At 34.4% G+C, this 24,941-nt stretch overlaps 1 protein-coding gene across 2 annotated transcripts in view; it reads left to right on the top strand.

Annotated features, from left to right (window-relative positions):
• LOC106663212 (C-type lectin 37Db) overlaps nucleotides 1-23,000 on the top strand; it is a 43,621-nt gene extending 20,621 nt beyond the window's left edge. For both annotated transcript variants that reach the window (XM_014387879.2, XM_014387880.2), the window contains exons 2-4: nucleotides 19,973-20,079; nucleotides 20,143-20,251; nucleotides 22,198-23,000. In XM_014387879.2, coding sequence (XP_014243365.1) covers nucleotides 19,973-20,079; nucleotides 20,143-20,251; nucleotides 22,198-22,445 — 464 coding nt within the window. In that variant the 3' untranslated portion in view covers nucleotides 22,446-23,000. The remainder of the gene's footprint in view (nucleotides 1-19,972; nucleotides 20,080-20,142; nucleotides 20,252-22,197) is intronic.
• Nucleotides 23,001-24,941: the final 1,941 nt, after the last annotated feature.

The raw sequence follows: 24,941 nt of genomic DNA, 5'->3' as shown, positions 1-24,941 counted from the left end.
TTTTTACCCTAGAACATTTGTTTTAAACTCGTCTTATCTCATAAAAATTTAGTTTTGTGTTAGTTTTCCTTTTAAAAACAGATCGATCTGTGTAAACACTCATTCGAATAAGTTTTTTGTTCCACTCCGCGTCCTAAAAAAAGGGTCGGCGTGTCTAGGAAAGATACATTCTAATTAAATCCCGTCCTTCATCCTCCGAACCGATGGGACTCGTAAAACACAGCGAGAGGGGGGAAAAAAGAAAAGAAACCTTTTATGCAAATCTATCCAGGGGTAGATTACTCTTTGCAAACAAGTCTTTTTTACTTTTTTTTCCTCTCTTCGAGGCCGAAAAGACCCTTTATGTAACGTTTCCATTAGGCCTCCTTCCGCCCCCTTAAAACGCGATTTTCTAAAGGAGAAATCATCACTTCTAGGAGGGATTTCGACTAGGGGTGCACTTGGGATGGTTTGGTTCATGATGGTTCAACGAACCTCGAAGGTTTTTTTTTTCGTTGTGTGAATGTATTATTCGATCTTACTTTCTAATTCGTAATAAAAATAAAACGTTAAATGCCAGAAATTGTGTATAGATTAAAGAAAGCCGCCGGGGTTGAACGAGAGCGTGATTCGCCTTTGAAACCGAGCGTGACCGTTGACTTTTGTTTACTTCCTCGGGCTTAGCTAAGCCGCCCGGAGAACACTTCCTATTTCGCAAGACGATTCGATTTTCTTTCCGTTAAATCGCCCATAAGAAAACTGGCCCGAGAGGTCAATTTCTTTTCCACCGTCGAATCCTTTGTGGAATTCAGGATGAATTTGCAAACATGGCCTAGCGGTGGTGAAACGGTGAAAATTGTGTCGTAATCTGTAAAGACCTCCGACCTTAAAACAACACGAGTCCTCTTCGCTTTTAGGCCCAACTTTCTGTCTCCTTGAATTGGAGGATCTCCGAGTGTTGTCTCAACGGCCAGAAAGCCTTGGCGATTTTTTTTTTTTTTTTTACGCTGATGATGGTCAAAACATCCACGAACACTGTAATACAAAAGTTTTGCACAAAAAAAATTTTCATTTTAAGCTTCGAACTCTTCCAAACCTGTTTATTTTAAGTAGAATCTGACAAAAGTGCCTTTTTTAAAAAAGCTTTCAAGGATGCTAAAATAAGGGCCCAATTTTCAATTCTCAATTCTTTTTTTGTAAAATTGATCTTTTTCAACTAAAAGTTGTCATAAGATATTTTTTTAAATTAAAAGCTTACGTTGAACATATTTTTTAATAAGTTAAATGGTCCTGTAAAACCAATCCTTAAGTTTACACAAAAATATCTTTACTGTAGTAAAATGTACGTGAAATTGAATTATTTAAACTTAGTTACTTAGTACTTAGCAACTTTCTTGAAATTTAAGTTTTTAGACGTAAAGTTTCCGTATAAAAATCAACGCTTTTAAAGGTAAAATTTTTCGTTCATTTCCTCAGTTAGACTAAAAATTTCCTTCTGTAAAAAACCTATTTAAGGTTAAATGTTTTCGGAATAAGTACTTTTTTTATGCTAAACGTTTCCGTAAAATTGACTCTACTAAACGTTTCCTTAAAATGTATTATTTTAGACTAAACAATTACTCGTTGAATTTATCAAAACTGCACATGTTTAGGAGAAATTTATCTTTTTGGACTAAAAGTTTTAAAAAATGTATCTTTTTTTTAGATTAAAAGGTTCTGTAAAATCTGCCCAGTAAAAAATTTTTAGACGTAAAAGTTTCCGTAAAAAATCTACGCTTTTAAAGGTAATATTTTTCGTATATTTGCTCAGTTAGAATAAAAATTTACTTACAAACCTATTTAAAGCTAAAAGTTTTCGTAATATGTGCCAGTATTTTACTCAACTAAACGTTTCTTTAAAATGTTTCTTTTTAGGCTGAAAACTTATTCGTTGAACTCTTTTTACTTTTTTTTAAAAACCTTCTCATAAAAAGCTAAAGTAAAATTTATCCTTCTCAACTAAACGTTGTCGTAAGATACATTTTTTTAAAAGGTTGAACAATATTTTTATTAGGTTAAAAAAAAATTCTTACTTAAAATTTCACAAAAATATTTTCTTTTCTTTTTCTTTTTGCAAAAAACTACGTGAAATTGAATTGTTTAAACTTAGATGTCGTAAAAGTGTATCTTTTTTCGGTGAAAAGGTTCCGTAAAATCTGCCCTTAAGTTGTTGTGAAATTTAGGTTTTTAGACGTAAAGTTTCCGTAAAAGATCTACCCTTTTAACTTTTTTGTTATAACTTTTTTTTTAGGTTAAAGGTCACGTAAACCTGTACATGTTTACGAAAAAATTTACCTTTTTAGAGTAAAAGTTTCCGTAAAAGATCTACCCTTTTAACTTTTTGTTATAACTTTTTTTTTAGGTTAAAGGTCACGTAAACCTGTACATGTTTACGAAAAAATTTACCTTTTTAGAGTAAAAGTTTCCGTAAAAACCTCATAAAAAGCTAAAGTAAAATTTATCCTTCTCAACTAAACGTTGTCGTAAGATACTTTTTTTTAAAAGGTTGAACAATATTTTTATTAGATTAAAAAAAAACTTTAAAATTTCACAAAATATATTTTTTTTGCAAAAAACTACGTAAAATTGAATTGTTTAAACTTAGTTGCCGTAAAAATGTATCTTTTTTTAGGTTAAAAGGTTCCGTAAAATCTGCCCTTAAATTTTTGTGAAAGTTAGGTTTTTAGACGTAAAGTTTCCGTAAAATATATACCCTTTTAACTTTTTTTTAATAACTTTTTTTAGGTTAAAAGGTCACGTACATGTTTACGAAAAAATTTACCTTTTTAGTGTAAAAGTTTCTGTAAAAACCTTTTCATAAAAAGCTAAAGGAAAATTTTTCCTTCTCAACTAAACGTTGTCGTAAGATACATTTCTTTAAAAGGTTGAAACAATATTTTTATTAGGTTAAATTGTTCTAAACCTATCCTTAAGATTTCACAAAAATATCTTCTTTTTTGTGTGCAAAAACTACGTAAAATTGAATTGTTTAAACTTAGTTACCGTAAAAGTGTATCTTTTTTTAGGTTAAAAGGTTCCGTAAAACCTGCCCTTAAATTTTTGTGAAAGTTAGGTTTTTAGACGTAAAGTTTCCGTAAAATATCTACCCTTTTAACTTTTTTTTAATAACTTTTTTTAGGTTAAAAGGTCACGTACATGTTTACGAAAAAATTTACCTTTTTAGTGTAAAAGTTTCCGTAAAAACCTTTTCATAAAAAGCTAAAGGAAAACTTTTCCTTCTCAACTAAACGTTGTCGTAAGATACATTTCTTTAAAAGGTTGAAACAATATTTTTATTAGGTTAAATTGTTCTAAACCTATCCTTAAGATTTCACAAAAATATCTTCCTTTTTGTGTGCAAAAACTACGTAAAATTGAAGTGTTTAAACTTAGTTACCGTAAAAGTGTATCTTTTTTTAGGTTAAAAGGTTCCGTAAAACCTGCCCTTAAGTTTTTGTGACATTTAGTTTTTTAGACGTAAAAATCTACCTTTTTAAAGGGAAGCAATATATTTGCTCTGTTAGACTAAAACTTTCATTAAAAACCTATTTAACGCTAAATTTTTCGTAATAAGTATCTTTTTTATGTTAAAAGTTTCCGTAAAATTTACTCAAATAAACGTTTTCTTAAAATGGTTCTTTTTAGATCAAAACTTACTCGTTAAACATACCTTTTTTACCTGAAAGGGTCATGTAAAACCTGTACATCTTTACGGGAAATTTACCTTGTTAGACTAAACTTTTCCGTAAAAGCCTATTCATTTAAATCTAAAAGTTTTCATAAAAAGCATTTATACCTTAAAGTTAAAAACGTACTCGGTTAGACTGAAAGGTTTCATAAAAATTTACTTTTTTAAGTCTAAAATAAATAAATATTTTAGACCAAAAGTTATCGCAAAAACTATCCTAAAATTACGTAAAAATTATTAAGGATAATAGTTTTTAAGGCTTAACGCTTTCGTAAAATTTACTTTTTTTTGGTGAAAAGTGTCCATACAAGAATTTCAAGCTTAAAGTTTTCGTATAAAGTTGTATAGCTTAACGTTTTTGTAAAATTTACCTTTTTATAGTAACAGTTCCAATAAAAATAAAAGCTTCTGTAACAAATTAACGTTTTAAGGCTAAAAGTTTTCGTAAAATTTACGTTTAAGACTAAACGTTTTTGTAAAAATCTACTCTTTTAAGGCATGAAGTTTCCGTAAACTTTACTAACCCAAGGCAAAACACTTTTTTCCTTTTTCGGCTAGGTATTTTTTTAGGCTGTTTGCAACGATCTCGACCTTTTTCGAAAAGGCTCCAGACAGACAATCTTTCATTTCAGACTACAATCTTCTTACAAATTCTTGTGATTTATGAATCCTTGGGTGATCGTCCCTCTTTAAATTGTACAGAATATTTCAAGTTTTGAAAATTTTTCAACACGTGACCACCCACCTGGACGGACTTAGAGACCTTCGATTTTTTGTTTATAGCGTTCGACTCTTTTCGATACAAACCAAACAAGGAATTTTTGGAGGGAAGATTTTTTTTTAACGTGTTGCACGTTTTATACAACCCAGACATACAAAAATAAGATGATGCAATCCATTAGAATTTAGAGTGTTGAGTTTATTTGCATAAATACATAAAAATGTTTCGTGGGCGAAAAACAAACCAGAAAAAGGAAAAACCGCAAGAAGTCCTTCGTCAACTCAAAGGCAAAGGTCAACTTTTATAAAGTCGTTCCGACTTGTACAACTCCGTCCAAAGAAGGTGACAAACCAAGCCGCAACATAAAACGATAGTTTTTAACCATAACCATATTTCATAAAATGTCTGGATGCTGCATTCTGTGATTTTATTTTTTTTCTTCAAAATCTTCGGCTGGTGTTCAATAAGTCACGTCTCAATTATCGAATAAGTAGCGGGGAAATTGTTTTTCTTCAGAAAACAATTGGCAAATGCAACGCCGCCCGTCTGGGTCGTGTAATGGAAGATTCCACGACTGTAATAACCGAAGGATGATCAAAAGCTTTTACATAACGAAGGAAAGGTGAAAGCTTTCCGAACAAAAAAGCCGCGGTGGACGTGATCAGCCTAGACCCAGACCTAGTTTATCATATTTTATTTTTTTTTAAACGATAAGAAAGTAGGGCATTAATATCCTCCGTGGAATTTGTTTTATCCAAAAGACTTGGTTTTAGCAGGATTACTTATAAGAAAGTTTTATCCTTGGGGTTTTCAACCTGAATTTTGATCAAACAAGTTTTGCCACATGAATTTTTGCTAATATAAAAAAAGTTGGCTATGTATAAATTATCTTCCCTAAAAGTTAGAGAAAAAATAAAAAATGATCTTTTGTAAGACTAAATGCTTTTAGTACCTTTGCCTTTAAAGCCTTTTTTAGTCTAAAATTTTTTTTCCAATTTGAATATTTTTTTAAGGACACTGTTTTAGGACAAATCCTCCCGAAAATCTTACCTCTTTTTTAGCCTAAAATGTAAAATGAGTTTTTTTCTAAAGGTTTCGTCAAGCGTGTCTGTTTAGGCTAAATGCGTACGTAAAACCAACCCTTTTTTAGCCTAAAAATATCCGTAGAGTTTTTTTTTTACAAGAAAAACGCTTTGGAAAAGTATAGGCAGTTTAGGATAAAAATGTTTGTAAAATTTGTCTTTTTTGCAAAGGTAAAAGTTTTGTTACAATTACTCGTTTAGAAATAAATATTTTCCTAAATCTTTTAGCCTAAAAATATCCTTCAAATTTGTCTCTTAGTTAAGACAAAAAGCTAAACTCTTCCGTAAAATTTACGCATTTTAGCCTACAAATTTGTCTTTATTTTTAAAGCCGAAAGCTTTCTTCAAACTTACTCGGTTATACCAAAATGTTTTCATCAAACCCGTCAGTTTTTAATTTGAAAATTTCCTTTAAATTTGTCTCTTTTTTATGAGAATGAAAAATGTCGAAATGTTTCTGTAAATCTTAACATTTTTAGCCTAAAAATATCCGCCAAATTTGTCTCTTAGTTAAGAAAAATGCTTAACGGTTTCGTAAATTTTACCCATTTTTGCCTAAAAGTTTGCCTGATTTTTAAAGCTGGAAGTTTTTGTCAAACCTACTCGTTTGGACTACATCCTCTCAAAAATTTTACCTCTTTTTGCCTAAAAATACCTGTAAACTGGACTTTTATTTCTAAAGGTTAAAACGATCGTTAAACCTATAGCCTATTTAGCCATAAATGCTTAAATGAAACTTACCCTTCTTTAGCGTACAAATTTCATTCAAATTTGCCTACTTTTTAAGGCCTCGTTCAAATTCTCTTTACAAGTTGAATTTTTTTTTGTATACACCTCATTTAACCTAAACTTGTCCGTAAAATTTTCCTTGTTTTTCGAAGCTAAAAACTTCTGATTAACATATTAGTTTCGGTCTAAATGTTGAGAGAGAGAGAGAGAGAGAGAGGGAGNAGAGAGAGAGAGAAAAGGAGAGAGAAAGAGAAAGAGAGATAGAAAGAGAAAGAGAGACAAAGAAAGAGAGAGAGAGAGAGAGAAAAGGAGAGAGAAAGAGAAAAAGAGATAGAAAGAGAAAGAGAGACAAAGAAAGAGAGAGAGAGAGAGAGAGAGAGAGACAGGCTAAACACTACGGTAAAATTGAGGCAGCTTATAAATTTCATAAATTTTGTCTCTTTTTTTAAAGAGAAAAAGACTGAACGCGTCCGTAAAATTTACGCATTTTAAGCAATTTGCCTTTATTTCTAAAACTAAAAATTTGAGTCAAACACTCATTTAGACAGACCTAAATGCTTCCATAAAACCTACCATTTTTTTAGATTATAAATTTACTTCAAATTTGTGTCTCTTTTAAGAGAAAAAAAGGCAAAACGCTTTCATAAAATTTTACCGATTTAACCTAAAAATATCCGAATTTGTCGATAAAAACTAAACCTTTTTAGCCTAGAATTTTACATACAAATTATAGTTGCTTAAACATTGAGAGTTTCCATATATTTTACTTGTTTAATGAAGAAAGGCTTTACCAAAATATATGATGTAAGGCTTAAATACACTTAAAAAAAAAAAAAAAAAATAAAATGTTCATGCACGTGTAGAACCTCTTTTTACGCTCATTTCGTTGGATTTTCGGGACTTTCAGCATCTCGCTTGCCAAGCCGGGTGTCACAACCCCCGGCTTCTATTGCGAATTGTTGTTTTTCTTAAATAATTGACCGATTCGAAATCCAATTCAACGGCGTGCACAGGATGTGAAGGAGAGCGTAAAATAACAAGTTTGACCGGTGCTGCGACACTAGGTACCACCCGAGAAAACCACACGTTTCGAAGGGAAACTATTATGCGTTGCGAAATTCCGCCCCGTCCTCGGTTTAAAAAACTAACACCGTGATTATCCGGCCCGTTGGATAAGCTTAGTTCAACACGGTGAAGCATTTTAATGTCGCGTTCACAATGAGAAAAAATTCCATCAGTGATAAAGTGAAATTAAAGAAATCAAGTATCAGGTACTTGGAATGCTGTTTCTTTTATGCAACATCCTCTCAGGTTGTAGTTCGTGGGTCGTTAAAAGTCATTACATAAAGACTTGGGAATTTTAAAATTTCTTGGATGTTTCGCATGTTTTTTTTTCTTTTCTTGCAAGCCTTCCAGTTTTTTAATGAGTTATTGGACAGTGTAGGGCGAAGTCCGGAAGGGGGCCTTGTCTTCCGTGATGATGACGAGAAAGTGGCCGGTGATTAAGTTGTGACGAGGAGTTGAGGACCAAACGGGCCGGCTAAGTCCCTCCTGGCAGGACAAGAATCTAGTCTAAACGAGTAAGTTTGGCGGATGCTTTTCCCCTAAAAAAAGACAAGTTTTCAAGCAATTTTTAAGTCTAAAAAGGCAAATTTGATAGAATCATTTATTCTAAAACTGGTGTTTGACGTAAGCTTTTAACCTTTAGAAAGAAAAGCTCAATTTATAGTCCTTTTAGGCTAAAAGTGGTAAGATTTACGTAACCATTTAGTTCTAAGTAAGTAAGTTTAACAATAAGTTTTAGCTTAAAAAAAAAGTTTTACGATAAAAAAATCTAATAACAAAAAAAGACAAATTTTACGATATTTAGACAAAAATGCCTAAATTTTACAAAAGTGTTTAGCCCATCTCTCTCCCTCTCAAAAAAAAAATAAAAAATATAAAAAAAATAAATAAACAAATACAAAAAAAATTGGAGATCTTTAGGCCAAAAAAAGTTGGACTTTCGGAAGCGTTTAGCTCTCTCTCTATCCCTCTCTCTCTCTCTCTCTCTCTCTCTCTCTCTCTTCTCTCTCTCTCTCTCTCTCTCTCTCTTTTTTTTTCTCTCTCTCTCTGTCTCTTTGTTTTCCTCTCTTTCACCCTCTCTCTAAGAAAGAGACAAATTTGAAGAAAATGTTTAGGTTAAAAAGGTAAGTATTACAGAAGGATTTAAGCCAAAACGATAAGTAAAAAAAAAAACAATTTAAAAAAGTCAAATGTTACGATATTTAGACAGAAATGCCTAAATTTTACGGAAGCGTTTCGATTTCTCTCTTTCTTTCTCGCCCTCTCTCTCGAAAAAAAGTAAAATAAATAAATAAATAAAAAAAATTGGAGAAGATCTTTAGGCCAAAAAAAGTTTGACTTTCGGAAGCATTTAGCTCTCTCACCCTCTCTCTTTCTCTCTCTCTCCCTCTCTTTCTCTTTTGCATTCTCTCTCTCCCTCTCTCTCTCTCTCTATCTCTTTATCTCTCTTACTCTCTTGCTTTCTCTCTCTCTTTCTCTTTGTCCCTTTCTCTCTCTGTCTCTGTTTCTCTCTCTTTCACTCTCTCTCTCTCTCTCTCTAAAAAAAGTGAAAAATTTGAAGAAAATGTTTAGGTTAAAAAAGGTAGGTATTACGGAAGGATTTAAGCCAAAACGATAAGTAAAAAAAATAATTAAAAAAAGAAATGTTACAATATTTAGACAGAAATGCCTAACTTTTACGGAAGCGTTTAGCTAGCTCTCTTTCTCTCTCGCTCTCTCTCTCTCAAAAAAAAAAAAATAATAATAATAATAAAAAATAAAATAAAATAAATAAATACAAAAAAAATTGGAGAAGATATTTAGGCCAAAAAAAGTTGGACTTTCGGAAGCGTTTAGCTCTCTCTCCCTCTCTCTCTTTCTCTCTCTCTATCTAGCTATCTGTCTATCTGTCTGCTCTCTCTTGCTTTCTCTCTCTCTCTCCCCCTCTCTCTTTCTCTTTCTCGCTCTCTCTATCTATCTATCTTTCTGTCTCTCTCTTTCTCTTTCTCTCTTTCTCTCTCTCTTTCTCTCTTTTTCTCTCTCTCTCTCTCTGTCTCTTTGTTTTTCTCTCTTTCACCCTCTCTCTAAAAAAAAGAGACAAATTTGAAGAAAATGTTTAGGTTAAAAAAGGTAGGTATTACGGAAGGATGTAAGCCAAAACGATAGGTTAAAAAAAATTAATTAAAAAAAGACAAATGTTACGATATTTAGACAGAAATGCCTAAATTTTACGCAAGCGTTTAGCTTTCTCTCTTTATCTCTCGCTCTCTCTCTCTCAAAAAAAAAAAAAAAAAATGGAGAAGATCTTTAGGCCAAAAAAAGTTGGACTTTCGGAAGCGTTTAGCTCTCTCTCCCTCTCTCTCTTTCTCTCTCTATCTAGCTATCTGTCTATCTGTCTGTCTGTCTGTCTGTCTGTCTGTCTGTCTGTCTGTCTGTCTGTCTGTCTGTCTGCTCTCTCTCTTTCTCTCTTGCTTTCTCCCTCTCTCTCTCTCTTTCTCTCTTAAAAAAAGAGATAAATTTGAAGAAAATGTTTAGGCTAAAAAAGGTAAGACTTTTGGAAGCGTTTAGCCTTCTCTCTCTCACCCTCTCCCTTAAAAAAAGAGACCAATTTGAAGAAAATCTTTAGGTTAAAAAAGGTAGGTTTTATGGAAGTGTTTAATCTTCTCTCTCTCCCTCCCTCTTAAAAAAAGAGACAAAGAATATGTTTAGGCTAATAAAAAGGCAGGTTTTACGAAAGCATTTAGGCCTAAACGATAAGTATGACAAATAGTTTATTTTTAAAACCAAAATGAAATTTGTAGGCTTCGATGATGCCGACGAGAAAGTGGCCGATGATTATGTTACCCCGTCGTAACATAACTCGAGGACCAAACGGGCCAGCAAAGACCTACCAGGAGGTCTTCACGTCAGTCGTGGTGATATATGCCAGTGACGGCTTAAATCAAGATAATTCCTGATTTCATTCAACTCCGTTGATTCTTTCTTAAGATAAAATAGTCGGTGAACGTTCCAAATCAGCCTGGGGTTGCGGTCGTGAAGTAATCGAAATTTCGCACTTGACCCATCTGACCCCAGAAGGAAAAGAACCCTTGAACTAGATTCAGAGGAATTCAGGTTGTCCAATGTGAAGATCGACGTTCTTCCTTGACCAACGCGTCCTACTTGAAAAGAAATAAAGTTCTCTTGTGTCAAGTCTCGTGGAGCTTTTCTTATCTTGGATGATATAAAATCGTCTGCAAAAAAGAATCGTGACTCTCCGAGCATCCCACGATATTCTAGAAGTTGTGAGTTTACATGGTAAAAGAAATAACTCCTGTGCTTATTTAAGTCCGGCGGATCGTTTCCAACCCAAACCGCGATACGTTTCGAAAACCTGCAATTTCGAAAACCGAACCAGTTCTTCCGACTCGAGATTCCTTTTTCGATCCGTTTAACGATTCTTTCGCCGACTCATTATCCGACTTTTCAACTGGAAAGTTGTATAATATTAAGTCCGGTTATTGTCGAGAGGGGGATTGCATAAGAACATTAGAAAAGAGAGAATTTCGAAATTTTAATTTTATATCTTTTGCCGTGTTTGAACACTGCCGGATAATTTAACGAAGGCCTCTTTCGAACAATCATTGGTACAATTTTGTAGTGTACAGTTGGTGGTGATTACAAAGCCAGTTGCACTTCGACCTAAATATATTCTGTGCCTAGTCAGCACTAGTCAGCTTAAGGACGATGATCAAATGCTTTTTGGTCTAGGAGGACTGCTTAGTATGGCAGCCTGTAACACATAGGCCTTATGAGGTAACAGTGACCAGTCAGGACGTACATAACCTATTTGTGTCCAAAGTGTGGATCCTCCAGGAGTTTTTGTGGCAAACTGCTAGGCCACAGTTTGGGTTCAGCAGTGGAGGTCGTACAGATGACCGCTGCATATCCCAAAGACGAAGCGTCGGTAAATTCAACATTGGCGGTGAACAAGGCATCGCGGCAGATTTACGAAACGCAAGGTTGGCACATCTTTGCAAAACTGCGTGGCAGATATCTGGAAAAAGTGACGTCTGGAGTATCTGACTCTGCAGCAACGTACGAAATGGCGAAGGCAAACCGACAACATGGACAACATCTTGGAACGCTTTGTTGTGCGGTACGCACAAGTACATCCGTTATCATGGCATGTCGGACGCATCATTGAGCAGTACCCGGGAAAGGATGGAATGGTACGTGTTGTGCGCATCAAAACGCCCTCAGGTCACACGCGTCCGTGTCCTCTCTGCACCCTGAACCCTGACACTTTCCAATCCTCCCACCCTGCAACATCTCATTTTCTCTTAGTAAATTTTCTAGTGAAATTTGGTGGGCGGTAGGTTTACGCCGAGAGAACTTTAGTTTCCATAGTAAGGAAAACAAAAAAAAGACTCGGAGGGGGGGTCCAGCTGGCTAGAGTGAGTGTGGATGGACTGGTGAATTTTTCCTTTTGGTCTCGATTTGTAATCGAATATTGACGAGTACACCGCAGTTGATCAGTCTAGCCAATTGCTTTTTGTGTTGGCAAAATCTCCAGACTGTTTTTAATGCCAGTAATCAAGGTACATTATACGGGCGACAGTGGCCAGTCAGGACGAGTTGGTATCTTATCCTTTGGGTGTTGATCCATCAGGATTGGGTCTTATTTAGGTTTGTTAATGTGTCATTTTTTTGCGGTATTTTGCTAGGGCTGGATGTCTTAAACGCTTGGCCAGTCGGGAACAGACTTGCCAGTTGTTCTTTCATATGAGAGACTGCTTGAGGTTTTTATGTCGCGTACCGTCTGTGCCTTTTATTCGTTTGCCTCTCCTAAGCCATACCTCTTTGCAGCTTCTTGGCTTGCATTTCTATAAAGCTTTTGGTATGTCTATTAGACGGTCGCATATCTACTCCACTGGCGAGCTCTTTTGCAACGTTTTATTTTAATTATTGCGTCCAGGATGGGCCTCGCGGAGACAGCTCGCTCGGGATGTTCATGTAGAGGAGGTCATTTCTTTCACTATAGTTTTTTCGGTTATGTCCATCCTTTGTGCTTCATAACGCTTTTCCATATCTTTTATGTTGCGTTGAAACCCTCCCGAGTGGCAATCGCTGTTCTGAGGGCCTCCATGGTCGCTGTTTCCTTGTTAATCTCGAAGAGCCAGCGTACACCTGGAACGATATGGTTTTTGCATCTTAGTAAGACTTGGTCCACCGTTTCTTCCTCCCCGCACTCACACTTCGGGCTGGGCTTAAGTCTGAAGGTATGGAGTTCTGCGGCAAAATCTCCATGCTCTGTCAGTAGCTGAGACATGTAATGGTCAAATCTTTAGTCGAATTTCTATGTTGGGGAGGAGCTGATATGTGTGACGTCCCTTAGATGAATCTTCCCCTCTTGCGATACAGTCGCACAAACGAAACAAAAACCCGAGTAAAAGAAAATAAAGAAAAAAGTGCTCGGATTTCCCACCTAGCCTAGTCAAACGAGGGTCCTTCGAATTATCAATCCTTTTGGCAATAATCCACTCTCTCTGAAAGGACCGGGGGTGGTAATGATACGCTGTCAACTTTTTGGATTTTCATTTTCTATTAAACAACAATAGAAAACGGATCGGGTGTGACATAGACAAGATGGTCCGCACAGCCTCGCAGTGTAATCACCGGCACTACACCTGTCTCCAACGTTTTGGTTTATCTGCTTACCCCCTTTTTCTCTCAAACCTTAGATCGTTTTTATTTGCTGCCATTTTTTTTAAATTTGACTATTCATATTCCCACCAGGTCCTCCACAAATCGTTCCATTGTTTCAAGATAGGAGACACGGCCGGGGATCTTGCAAAGATTCTATCTTTGTTTTCATAATCGTAACTGTTGTCGGGATAAGAATTGTGATGGATTGCGAACATTTTTGGTTTTTTTAAAGAACATCGTTCGATAGTGAAAGGGACACAATGAACGGCCTCATATCTACGATCTCCCGGTGCTTTGTAGTCGACCTACATCTACCGCCAGGAGATGCAGCCTTGAACTTGTCAATAATTGTTCCAAAAAGGCGATGCCGAACTACGAAGGGAAACCGGCTCTTTTCGGCAGTGGGTGCGCCGTGTCTCGTTTGTTTTTAATAACTGGATATTTTTTCCCTCTGTCGCCGCCTCTTTATGATTTAAAAACGCGAAGGAACCTTGTAGCGTTGAACGGGGTAGGGCCAAAACGGGAGATCTGGCGATGGAATTTGGTCTCTATACAAAAATGAATCGATTGCGATTTTTTTTTGTTGTAAATATGCAAATCGGGACGAATAAGGCTCGCCTTCGTGACTCGACAGTTTCACCCGTATGTTTCGTTCTTCTCAAAATGAACTGAAAAACAAACTTGACCGAGTTTTACAAAAGAGCAATCAGCCCACAAGGACATGTTTGGCCTCTCTATTATTTTATCTTGATAAGAAATTGAAAAAATTGTTATTAAGTTTTTAATGGCAACCATGTCTCACAAGGGTTTCAGTAAATTTGTGGACGACCCTCAGAAACAAATTTTTATAATTCGCTAACCAATTGACAAAATTTAATAATATTTGGCATAATTGTTTGAAACATAAAATCTGAACTGTATCCAAAATTTTGTCCAATTTGGTACGAAGGAATCTGTTGAAAAATATCCTACGTTTATCTCTTTCTTCTTTATCTGAAAATTTTAAGAATGTTATTTGGTTGGAATCGATACTGGAGGAGATCGAGGCCCCATGAAAATTTACATTTTTGTTTTTATATTTGGCCAACCGATCAACAAAATTTCATAACATTTGGCACAATTATTGACCACCTTTGCTATGATCTAAATTCAATTTTTTTGACAAATTGGTGGGAAGGAATCAGAGAAAAAATATTTAAAAAAATCCTATGTCTTATCTCTTTAACTTATTTTTTTATCCTGGAGTTAATTAAAAAAAATGATAAAATTTAGTCGTGAAGATAAATAAAAGTGAGTTTCTTAATATCTGGAAATTTTAACAAAATTTCTTGGTTGGAATCATTACTGTACCCCGATAATCCTACTTGGGGCCCCCCATGAAAAATTACACTTTTCTTTTCAAATTTGGCCAACCGATCAACAAAATTTCATAAAATTCGGCACAATTATTGACCACCTTTGCTATGATCTAAATTCAATTTTTTTTTGACAAATTGGTGGGAAGGAATCAGAGAAAAAAATATTTAAAAAAATCCTATGTCTTATCTCTTTAACTTATTTTTTTATCCTGGAGTTAATTAAAAAAATGATAAAATTTAGTCGTGAAGATAAATAAAAGTGAGTTTCTTAATATCTGAAAATTTTAACAAAATTTCTTGGTTGGAATCATTACTGTACCCGATAATCCTACTTGGGGCCCCCCGTGAAAAGTTACACTTTTCTTTTCATATTTGGCCAACCGATCAACAAAATTTTATCAAATTTGGCACAATTGTTGACAACAGCTGCCTTGATCTAAATTTATAATTTTTCCTAAATTGGTAGGAAAAAATAAAAACAATTTTTAAAATCTTACGCTTGATCTCTTTAAAATAGTTTTTATACTGGAGTTAATGTTTTTTACCATTCTCCATTGTACTTAAATTTTTCCCGAACAACACAAATAATAAAATCTAGTCATAAAAGAAGGCTTAATAATATTCCAGGAAAATTGAAAAATTGACATCTGCTCTAATCTATATCCAAAATTTTGTCCAATTCGGCACGAGGGAATAGGAGAAAATTCCAGGTTTTATTTCCGTCGCATACTTTTTAACTAAATTAATATTTTTATCTAAGGTTGAGATGAAAAAGCTTAGCTATCGTGACTCCGTTGTTTTGCAAACCAATCGGTTCAAGCAGCGGCGTGGGTTCGAATCCCGCTCTTGACACTAGCTTTTTCATCACAATCGAACTTAGAAAAAAAGTATAATTAATTCAAATAATTAGTACGGTCCATTCTGACTACTAAATAAATGTATTGGTTAATACTTTTTACCCTGGATTTAATTTTTACTAAAAATCAATAAAATGATAAAATATAGTCATATTAATAGGTGAAAATAAAAAAATAAAAAAGGAGGTTTGAATCATCACCTGGCGCGATAATCCCCCCCGTGAAAATTTTCATTTTCTTTATAATCACAATAACTAATGATCAAATTAATGATCAAACCATTAAAAATAATAAGATTTTTATTTACTGACGGGAGGACAAAAATTGATTGAAATTCGATACAAATCAATGACAAATTTTTGACCTAACGAGTCTTTCGGAGGGGCGCCCTGTAAAATTTGCTCCTTTTTCTTTGCAACCCCAAGGAAATAAATTCTTTAAACTTTATCCAAAAAAAATGGACACCGGTCGTTTTTTCTTTGGTTTATTGTAGTCAAAACTGGCCCTTTTTAGAAAATCAGTTGTCAATGACTGTCTACACGTCTGAAGAAATAAAGATTAGTCTGGAATTTTAATTGGGCCAGTTTTTACTTGGAGAGAGAGTGTTTAAAAAAAAATGTACGAACAATTACTGAATATTTTGGAGAGATCCATTCGACGGAATTCTAAATCTAAATGCATAATAATTTGGTTTTTGTGCGTTAATTTTTTTTATCGTGGTATTTTTTATTTATTGAATGAGAAATAGCATTTAACGTGTGTTATTACAGCCTTCAATCTGCTATCCTGTTGCATCCTCTTCTTCAAGGGTATTCAGGATTTTTTTTGTTGCTACCTGCTTGAAAGTAAAGGTCAAAAAATGAACAAGCTCGATAAAATAGCTCGTATTTATGCCACGGGTCACCGAGATTGAACGTAAGATAGCATACAATCATGTTAGAGAAAAGTAAACGGAAAAGAAAACATGTCGATCGTGAATTAATTATGAGCAGGCCGAAAGTGCATAAATATATCTTGTACATAATTAAGGAGGTGCTCGATCTGGAATTGCGAAATTAAGGCAGTACACACTAACTCTCTCTCCTAGTAAAAACTGGCCCAATTAAAATTCCAGACTCTAATCTTAATTTCTCCAGACGTGTAGACAGTCATTGACAACTGATTTTCTAAAAAGGGCCAGTTTTGACTACAATAAACCAAAGAAAAAACGACAGGTGTCCATTTTTCCTATATTAAATTTATCTATTATAATAGATTTTTTCATGAATTAAAGAAAACAACAAACCTATTAAGGACGAATGATCAAAATTTATTAAAAAATAAAGATTTTTAAAAAGAAATAACGAGAATGTGAAAACCAAAAGATTGCAAATGACCGCTCACTCTTCCCACGTTAATATTATCTATCAACGTTTTTTGTCATAGATAATTAGAATAATTTATTATTCTTAAAATTTTGAAAGAACGAACTTATTAGGACAAATAGAATGGCAGATAATAAAATTTATAGGTTTATTATTCCATTTAGTTGGCAAGTGGTGGGGCGACTTCCCCCACTCTTTTTTTAATATACAGTCCTACGTCACCTTTAGGAGATATGCAAAAGTTTTTTACGCTTTGCGGTTTAGAAAAAATGAAATAATAGGATTTATGGTAAGTTGAGTCTTGATTGTATTTATGTGTTGCAAGAAGGTTTTTAAATATCAACGCTTTGTCTCAGGGGTGGTGTTCAGGACGTCGGGTGGCATTCGCCCCATAGATGTTCAAAATTCAACAAAAGTAGGTGAAATTCTGTTGGAGGGGGTGAAAATTTAATTTCCTTTTGATTTTTCACACGAATCGGATTTTCCTTAACCAGATCTTAAAACAACTGCGTGGAAGGAAAAAGACGGTTATTTCTGAGCATTTTTTTTTTTTGGACATCCGATGGTTGCAGAATTTCTCCGGGCTTGAATTAAATCGTGTTGTAAAACAATTTCCGTGTCGTGCGTGCCCGCAGTCACGCAAATCGGACACAGCTACTTGGTTCGAAAAAACACAAAAAGGGAGCCATTTCGCAAGAAAATAACCCTGTTTATGCAAATCGGACCGTTTTCTATTGTGAATGAACGGATTTCGACAGTCTGACGGACCATATTCGACACGATATCGAAAGCCGTCCGGGATACACGACTAAGGATTAGCGACCGGACTAGACTTGACAACATGGGGAAACCTCATAAACATAAGATTTTGGGCCAAATTTCGATACTAGATTTAAATCTACCAATAAATGATCCTTTTTTCTATAGATAAATAGTTTAGTTTATTATCTTTAAAATGCCGCAACAACGAACTTATTAAGTCAAAGGGAACGGAACATATTTAAAATAATAGTTTATTTATTATTATTTGAGTAGGCAAATGGAGGGGGTACTTTCCCCCACTCTTTTTTGAATCTCTAGCTATCCGTCACGGCCTGGAGATACTTCAACCTGTTAAAAATAAACTTATTTTTCAGAAAATCCTATTTATTATGCGCAAGCCAATGAATAAATCGGACGTGTAGAGATGATGGAATTCGGCACAATTATAAAACTTTTGAGCCTCGAATTACGCAAAATTTGGTCAAAATGGGTTTCGGGATGAAGCAAAAAGTATTGTTTATTTATGTTACATATATTGCTTAAATTTTATCACTTTATTCAGGAAAGAATTGATATAGATTTTTTATCTATCTCTCAATTTCCCCCCTTATTTATTTTTCTTATACCTGTTTTAAATATTTTTTTTAAATTACAAATTTACGAATTTTCTGTTTTTTTTTTCATAAATAATATAAACAGGACGGAAGATGTTAACAATTATAACCTATTATTGCTATTTCTATACGTAAGTAGCGGGGGCGTCTTTCCCCCACTTTTTCTTGAATCTCTCGCCATACGTCATTACTGGAGATATTTAAAGCGGTTAAAAATCGACATATTTATCTAAATTTAGAATGAGATAAAATTTCTCGCAACCGTAAAACATTTGAGACTTGATTTGTTGTTTAAATTTTGCCAAAATCGGTTGAAAAAAGTTTGAATTTACAATAATTGGCATTTATAGATTGATGAGGCATTTATAAGGCAAAGAACTTTCTTTAATATCTCGTTAACGAATGGACAAAACATTACGGAATTTGGCACGTATAAAAAGATTTTAAGCCTCGATCTATTATCCAAATTTGGTCAAAAATGGTTTTGGGATAGAGCTGTTGTTTATTTATGTTGAGTGTATTATTTAATGTTTTCTGAATGTTTTCATTCTTCAGGTTCTGAGATTTGATATAAATTTTATCTCAAATTATCTTACAATTTCCCATCTAATTTTTTCATTTCTCTTAAATTTTTTTGAGTCACATTTTCCTGATCTTTTGCCATTGATAATTAAACTAGTTTAGTAACTTTAATATGACAAAATAATGGACTTATTAGGCCAAATAGTACAGAAGATATTCAAAATTAAAGTTTATTTCTGTTGTAAAGTGGCGGGGGCGACTTTCCCCCACTTTTTCTTGAATCCCTCCCCATACGTCACCTGCAGATATTCCAAGCGGTTAAAAATGTACTTATTAATTAAAAAAATTTATTTGTTATGCAAAACCGTAAAAGTTGAATAATTCGGACATACCGAACAGCAGAGGTACAAGAATTCACGTAAGTCGAATTGTGAAAGTCAGTTTTCTCGTGTGTTTTTCCATCTTTTCCACTGAGGGAAAATTCACTCGGGTTACGAGCTCCTCGCGGCATTACTTTTTTGTATAATTTAGTAGACCTTTTGCCTGAAAGGGTGGTTAAAATGAGACCCGGCGGTTTTCTCTCTCAACTTGCTCCATTTTATTTTTATTTGCGGTCTTGTTTTCTTTTTACGCGTATGATACTTGCCAAGAATAACGGCTGTCGTTAAATTAACGAAAGCCTCTCGTTTTTGTGAGGGTTTGGAAACGGAGTGTTATCAGAAACTGGTCTATTTGGACGGCAAGTGTAATGCCTGAATTCGTGCCCCGAGCGAAGCCGGTAGAAATTAAATTCCATGATGTTTTTCGGGATAGATCACTTTCCCCAGCCTCTGCCGACTTTTAAACTAATCGACTACAATTGTCTTTTGTCTTTTTTTCCAAACAATGGGCCTTCTGCATAAATAAACGCAGTTAACAAAAGGAATTTAGAATAGGAACTGTTTGTGTAATTGTTGGTAGAATGGAAAGTCGCGGTTGAACGAAACAGGGCGGACCCATAAACTTCATTTGATACCTTGCTGTTTTCTTATAAATAAACCGAATAACATGCACTTTTTTCGCCCACTTGCTATCGCTCCTTATCTCTCCTTTTCACTTTCACAGTTTCTTTTTGCCCTAATTTATTATATTATCCCCTTCACCTTGAATAAAACTACAACTAGAAACTAAAACCATAAGATTAAACTTTAGTTGTTTTCTACCAATCTCTTTATGTTTCACACTTTTTCATTGAACCATCTCAAATGGAATAATTGCATTTGATAAATTTTCTCTTTAATGTCAAAAACTCTCTTCTGTCTCCTACACTTTCACTTCTATTAAAAAAAAAGTGTAGAAGGTGACGAGTACCCAAGAGGTCTCAAAATGCCCGAGGCGGTTGTTAACACCCTGGTATTTCGCTGTCCTTGATCGCAAAAAAACGCTTCAATTTTGCATTTTAGGCCGAGTTCAATTGTTTAAGATATGCAAAACAATCGACCCTGGCATTTCTTTATTTGTACAACATTTTTCGTCCTTTTTCCAGCGGAGTGCGGCAACTGCGTTGACGAGTCCCTCCCCGAGCTTAACAAGTACAGCATGCCGATATTCAAGTTTAAAGAGAAGAAGTACTACCTGGGGATCTTTTTCAAGGTATGCAAAAGAAAAGGATTATCCAAGATTGGACTTTTATTTGAAATGACTTTTGGATTTTAGGCCAACTGGTTCAGAGCGTCGCAGTACTGCAGGTACCACGGGATGCACCTCGCTAGCATATCCAGCCAGGAGGAGAACGACAAACTTGAAGAAACAATAAGGAACTACGGTAAAAAAAATGACATCTAATTAAAAAAAAATTGAAAAAGTCAATATTTGAAAGGTGGCCCTCCCACAATTTCCTCAAATTTGTTGTAAGACATCTCGCTTATAAAAACTAAACAATTGAATAAAGCTTATTACAATTTAGTCACAATCATTAAAAATTTGACTTTTTGTTTTGGTTAAAATTGGATTTTGTAAATACACATGATTTGATATGTAGAATGAAATTTCTGATGGATTAAAGTTTACAGTTTTGTGAGGCGCCTCAAGAATAATTCAAAAAATTTACTTTCTTTAATATCTAACCTAAAGGTAAAAATTGGTAAAATAATTAGATTTGTATGCCTTGTTTTGGCGTCAAATTTGGACTAAAATCATCAGGAATATTAATTATCAAACATTAACGTTAAACAAAAGAGAAAATTCAAAAAGGTCATTTTTGATCGGTGGCCCCTCCACAATTTCCTCAAATTTTTCGTAACACATTTCGTTTAAAAAAAATGAAATTTATAATAATTATGTTGAACACAATTATTATAAATTTGACGCTTGCTTATAGTTATAATTGGATTTTAGAAATACTAGTTGACATCCGTTAACAATTATAGGTTTACTTATATATCTCACTAAATATTTCGGTATATCATTACACTTTAAAGCTTCTTATTTATCGTGGAAATTTAATCCAGATTTGTTGTAAAGAATTTAAAATTTCCATCAATTAACGTTGTGAGGCTATCTCAAGAATTTTCTTTAATATCTCGCTAAGTGATCAGTAAGATGTGATGAAATTTGGCACAATTATGAACTTTTAAAGCTTAACTAACTTCGAATTTTGGTCTGGTCTTATAGGATAGGAATTATCACGGATTAAATTTTATAGCTTTGTGTGGTACCTCCACTCAAAACAAAGTTCTTACTTTAATATCTCACTAATCTCAACCGGCCTCATTTTCAATAAAAAAATTGGCCTTGTAACAATACTATTACGCTTTGCTTTGTCGTCAAAATTGGACAAAATCGGTTTCAAGGAATTTTAATTATCAATCATCAACCATGTAATAGCTTCTGAGGCACTTCTACTTCAAGTACACATATAATTTTATATCTCGCTAACCGGCCAGAAAACTTTTGATTATATTTGCCACAAATTTAAAACATTTAAAACCTGATCTATGTACAATGTTTAGTCAAATTCAATTTGAAGGGATTATTAAACAAATTATTAACAACAGACGCATTTTGAGAAACTTCCACCCTAAAAACGTGTTTTCATTCGGTTCTAATCGACCCTTGAAATTTAAGAAAATTGGTACAATTGTAAAACTTTTGGGCTTTTATTTATCGATCAAATTTGGCAAACATTGGTTTGAAAGAATCCGAATTATTGAACATTAACATTTATTGATTTATTACGCCCACCATTAAGTACTTTCTTTAATATCTATCTAAGCAATCGATTAACTGTAATAAAAATAACCAAAATTAATTACATTTTTATGTTTTGTTTCATTGTCAAAATTTGGTCAATATAGATTTCAGGAAATTTGATTTATCAAGCAATAACGATAAGAAAATTATAATGATAAAATTCAAAAGGCTCAGATTTGAAAGGTGGCCCCTCCACAATTTCCTCAATTTTTTTCGATTTTAAATTTAATGAAAATTTGTTGAAAGGAATTCAGATTTGCCAAAAATTAACGTTAGAAGCTTGTGAGGCACTCCCATCCCAAAAACTTACTTCTTTAAAATATCTCGTTTACCAATGGGCAAAATTTAATACAAATTGGTAAAAAAAAACTAGGCTTTGGATCCTTTTTTTTTATTTTTAACCAGAATCTGTTGCAAGGTATTCAGAATAACTAAGAATTAATGTTTGTATCGTTATGAAGAAGTCTTACCCCAAGAATGTAAAAAATCGAAAATTTAAACACTTTTTTGCTTTTTCAGGTTACAGCTACGAGCACTTCTGGGTTTCCGGGACCGACCTAGCTGAGGAAGGCCAGTTCTTCTGGATGTCGACCGGGAGGCCGATCACGTTCACTAACTGGAACGTCGGCGAGCCGAACAACTTCAAGTACGAGAATGGCGAAGAAGAAAACTGCCTCGAGCTCTGGGACCGGGACGGGAAAGGACTCAAATGGAATGACTCGGCCTGCTCCTTCGAGACGTATTTCGTCTGCGAGGCGACTCCTTGAAAAAAAGGAATAACAACAAAACAAAAAGGTCTGAGGAAAAAGGGCGAGAAAAACCCAAAAGTACATAGAATATACATAGATAGTAAGGTCCGCCCAATTCCGTTATTTTTTACTCCACCTTGTATCAGAAGTTCACAAGGCTTGGCCAAACTCAAAATTTCACAAAATAGGCGAAAATAGCGAGTCACACGGATCCACAAATCCGAATCATTCAATTCATAAGAATGATTGCCAAGCTAAAAGAAAGTAAAAACCATAGGTCAAAAACTTGTTACCAATTTCTTGCCATTAAAACAATAATTGATATTTTTTTATAATTATAAATTATGGTTTTGTCTATTTTTAATTTAAATTAAAGACAATTTGTATATACGCCATGGGCCAAAGAAGTGCGTGTTGTTATTTTAAACAGAAAATTTTTATACCCTGTAAATAACGACAAAAAAATTGTGTAATGTTTTATTAAATAGTTTAAACTTAGCCCATTTCATAGAAAATAAGCATTCAATATACAAAAAAAAATACTAATTCTAATAAGTCAAGTTTATTATTTAAAACTATTTTATTGTAATTTGTTTATATAATTAAATTAATCGATATTGTGATTTTAGTTTTGTAATAACAATTTTGTACAAATTTCTACGTTTTTTATAATAAAACAAACGGAAACAACAATATTGTAAATAAATATTCTACCGGTGTTTATTGATTATTCCTTTTCATCCGGCCCGAAGGACCAAACTATTTTAGTTTTGATATGTAAATAGATAGATAGAAAGTTTATATGAGAGAGAGAAGGAGAGAGAGAGAGAGAGAAGGAGGGAGGGAGTGAGGGAGAGAGAGAGAAAATAGAGAGTGAAGAAAAGCGAGGAAAAGAGATAGAAATAACTCACACCCTAGAATCAGTGTTGCCCCCAGTGTTGCCCAAACTCGGATGGCGAGAGAGAGAGAGAGGTGGGACTCCTTTTCCTTTTTCCCTCCGGAGAGAGGGAGATTGGTTACTCCTTTTCATTCGGCCCGGAGGACCAAAATGTTTTAGTTGATAAGTAGATAGGCAGATAGAAAACCTAGATTGATATCTGTATGATGAAAGATGGAAAACGACAGAGAAAGAGAGAGAGAGAGAGAGAGAGAGAGAGAGAGAGAGAGAGAGAGGTGGGAGGAGGGAGAGAGGAGAGAGAGTGGTTACTTCTTTTCATTCGGCCCGGAGGACGAAACTGTTTTAGTTGATAAGAAGATAGGCAGATAGAAAACCTGGATTGATATCTGTATGACTGTATGATGAAAGATGGAAAACGAGAGAGAGAGAGAGAGAGAGAGAGAGAGAGAGACAAAGAAAGAAAGAGAGGGAGACAGACAAGTAGGCAGTAACAACGGAAAAGTGTGGTGTGGGTAGAGATAATGATAGAGAGAAAGAAAGAGGGAGAGAGAGAGAGAGAGTGAGAGAGAGGAGGGAGGGAGAGAGAGAAAATAGAGAATGAAGAAAAGTGAGGAAAAGAGATAGAAATACCTCAAACCCTAGAATCAGTGTTGCCCCCAGTGTTGCCCAAATGGATGGCGAGAGCGAGAGAGGGAGAGATAAGGAGGAAGAAAGAAAAAGACAGAGAAGGAAGAAAGAAAGGGACGTATATATATATATATATATATAAAGAAGAAAGAGAGAGACAGAAAGGAAGGGAGGGAAAGGATGAAAGAGACATAAAGAGAGAAAGAGAGAGAGGGGGAAGGAAGATATATATATATATATATATATATATCTTATATGATATTCATAAACCTTTTATGAATCCCTATGTATTTCTCTCTCTCTCGTATTTTCCCCATAGCGACAAATTTGGTTTTTATTATTTTACTTTGACATGCTTCAATCAGACTGAAGTAAATTGGTTAAGTCCTTCAATTCTCTGTTTTAGGCGTAATTGTAGTTTTAAACATTATATTAATTGTTGTAGTGAGACACGATGTCGTAGTACTGTGGTTCATTTCCGGCTACTGTTGCGCTTGGATGACGGGTAGAAATTTACGCTGGAATTCATTGTGGAATCCAACTAATGCGCGAATTGCGTTGGGTGGAAGATAAACACGACTGACACTTCTAATCGATTAGACAGGTGAAATAGTGGTATTTGATCCAAGAAGGATCAGGGAACAAAATTTTATTAACACAATAAATATTTCCGGCCGGGATTGAGTGGCAAAGTAGATAAAATAAAAGAGATAGTCCAAGAAGGTAATATGGCGTGAAACGACAATTCCATCCGATAATCCGGCCCGGAGGGCCATATTTTTATTTTGTAGATTAATTTTGGAATGGTAAAAAACAATTGTTACTGAATCTCAATAAAGGAGTTGAATTAGTGCTATTTACATGCTTGTTAATCTTGTAAATTGTTAATAAAAGTTTCAAAGTCCTGATGAAAGGGATTTAAATGGCGTTAATGAATAGAAGTATTGGCAACACTGTATAGGATAACCCGATGTATTTAATCAATGAAT

This window comes from Cimex lectularius, unplaced genomic scaffold (genome assembly GCF_000648675.2).
Source record: "Cimex lectularius strain Harlan isolate CLEC.00 unplaced genomic scaffold, Clec_2.1 scaffold14, whole genome shotgun sequence".
In the NCBI taxonomy this organism is placed as follows: Eukaryota; Metazoa; Arthropoda; class Insecta; order Hemiptera; family Cimicidae; genus Cimex; species Cimex lectularius.
Note: the sequence above shows the minus strand (reverse complement) of the source record. Positions and strands in the feature narration are given on the sequence as shown.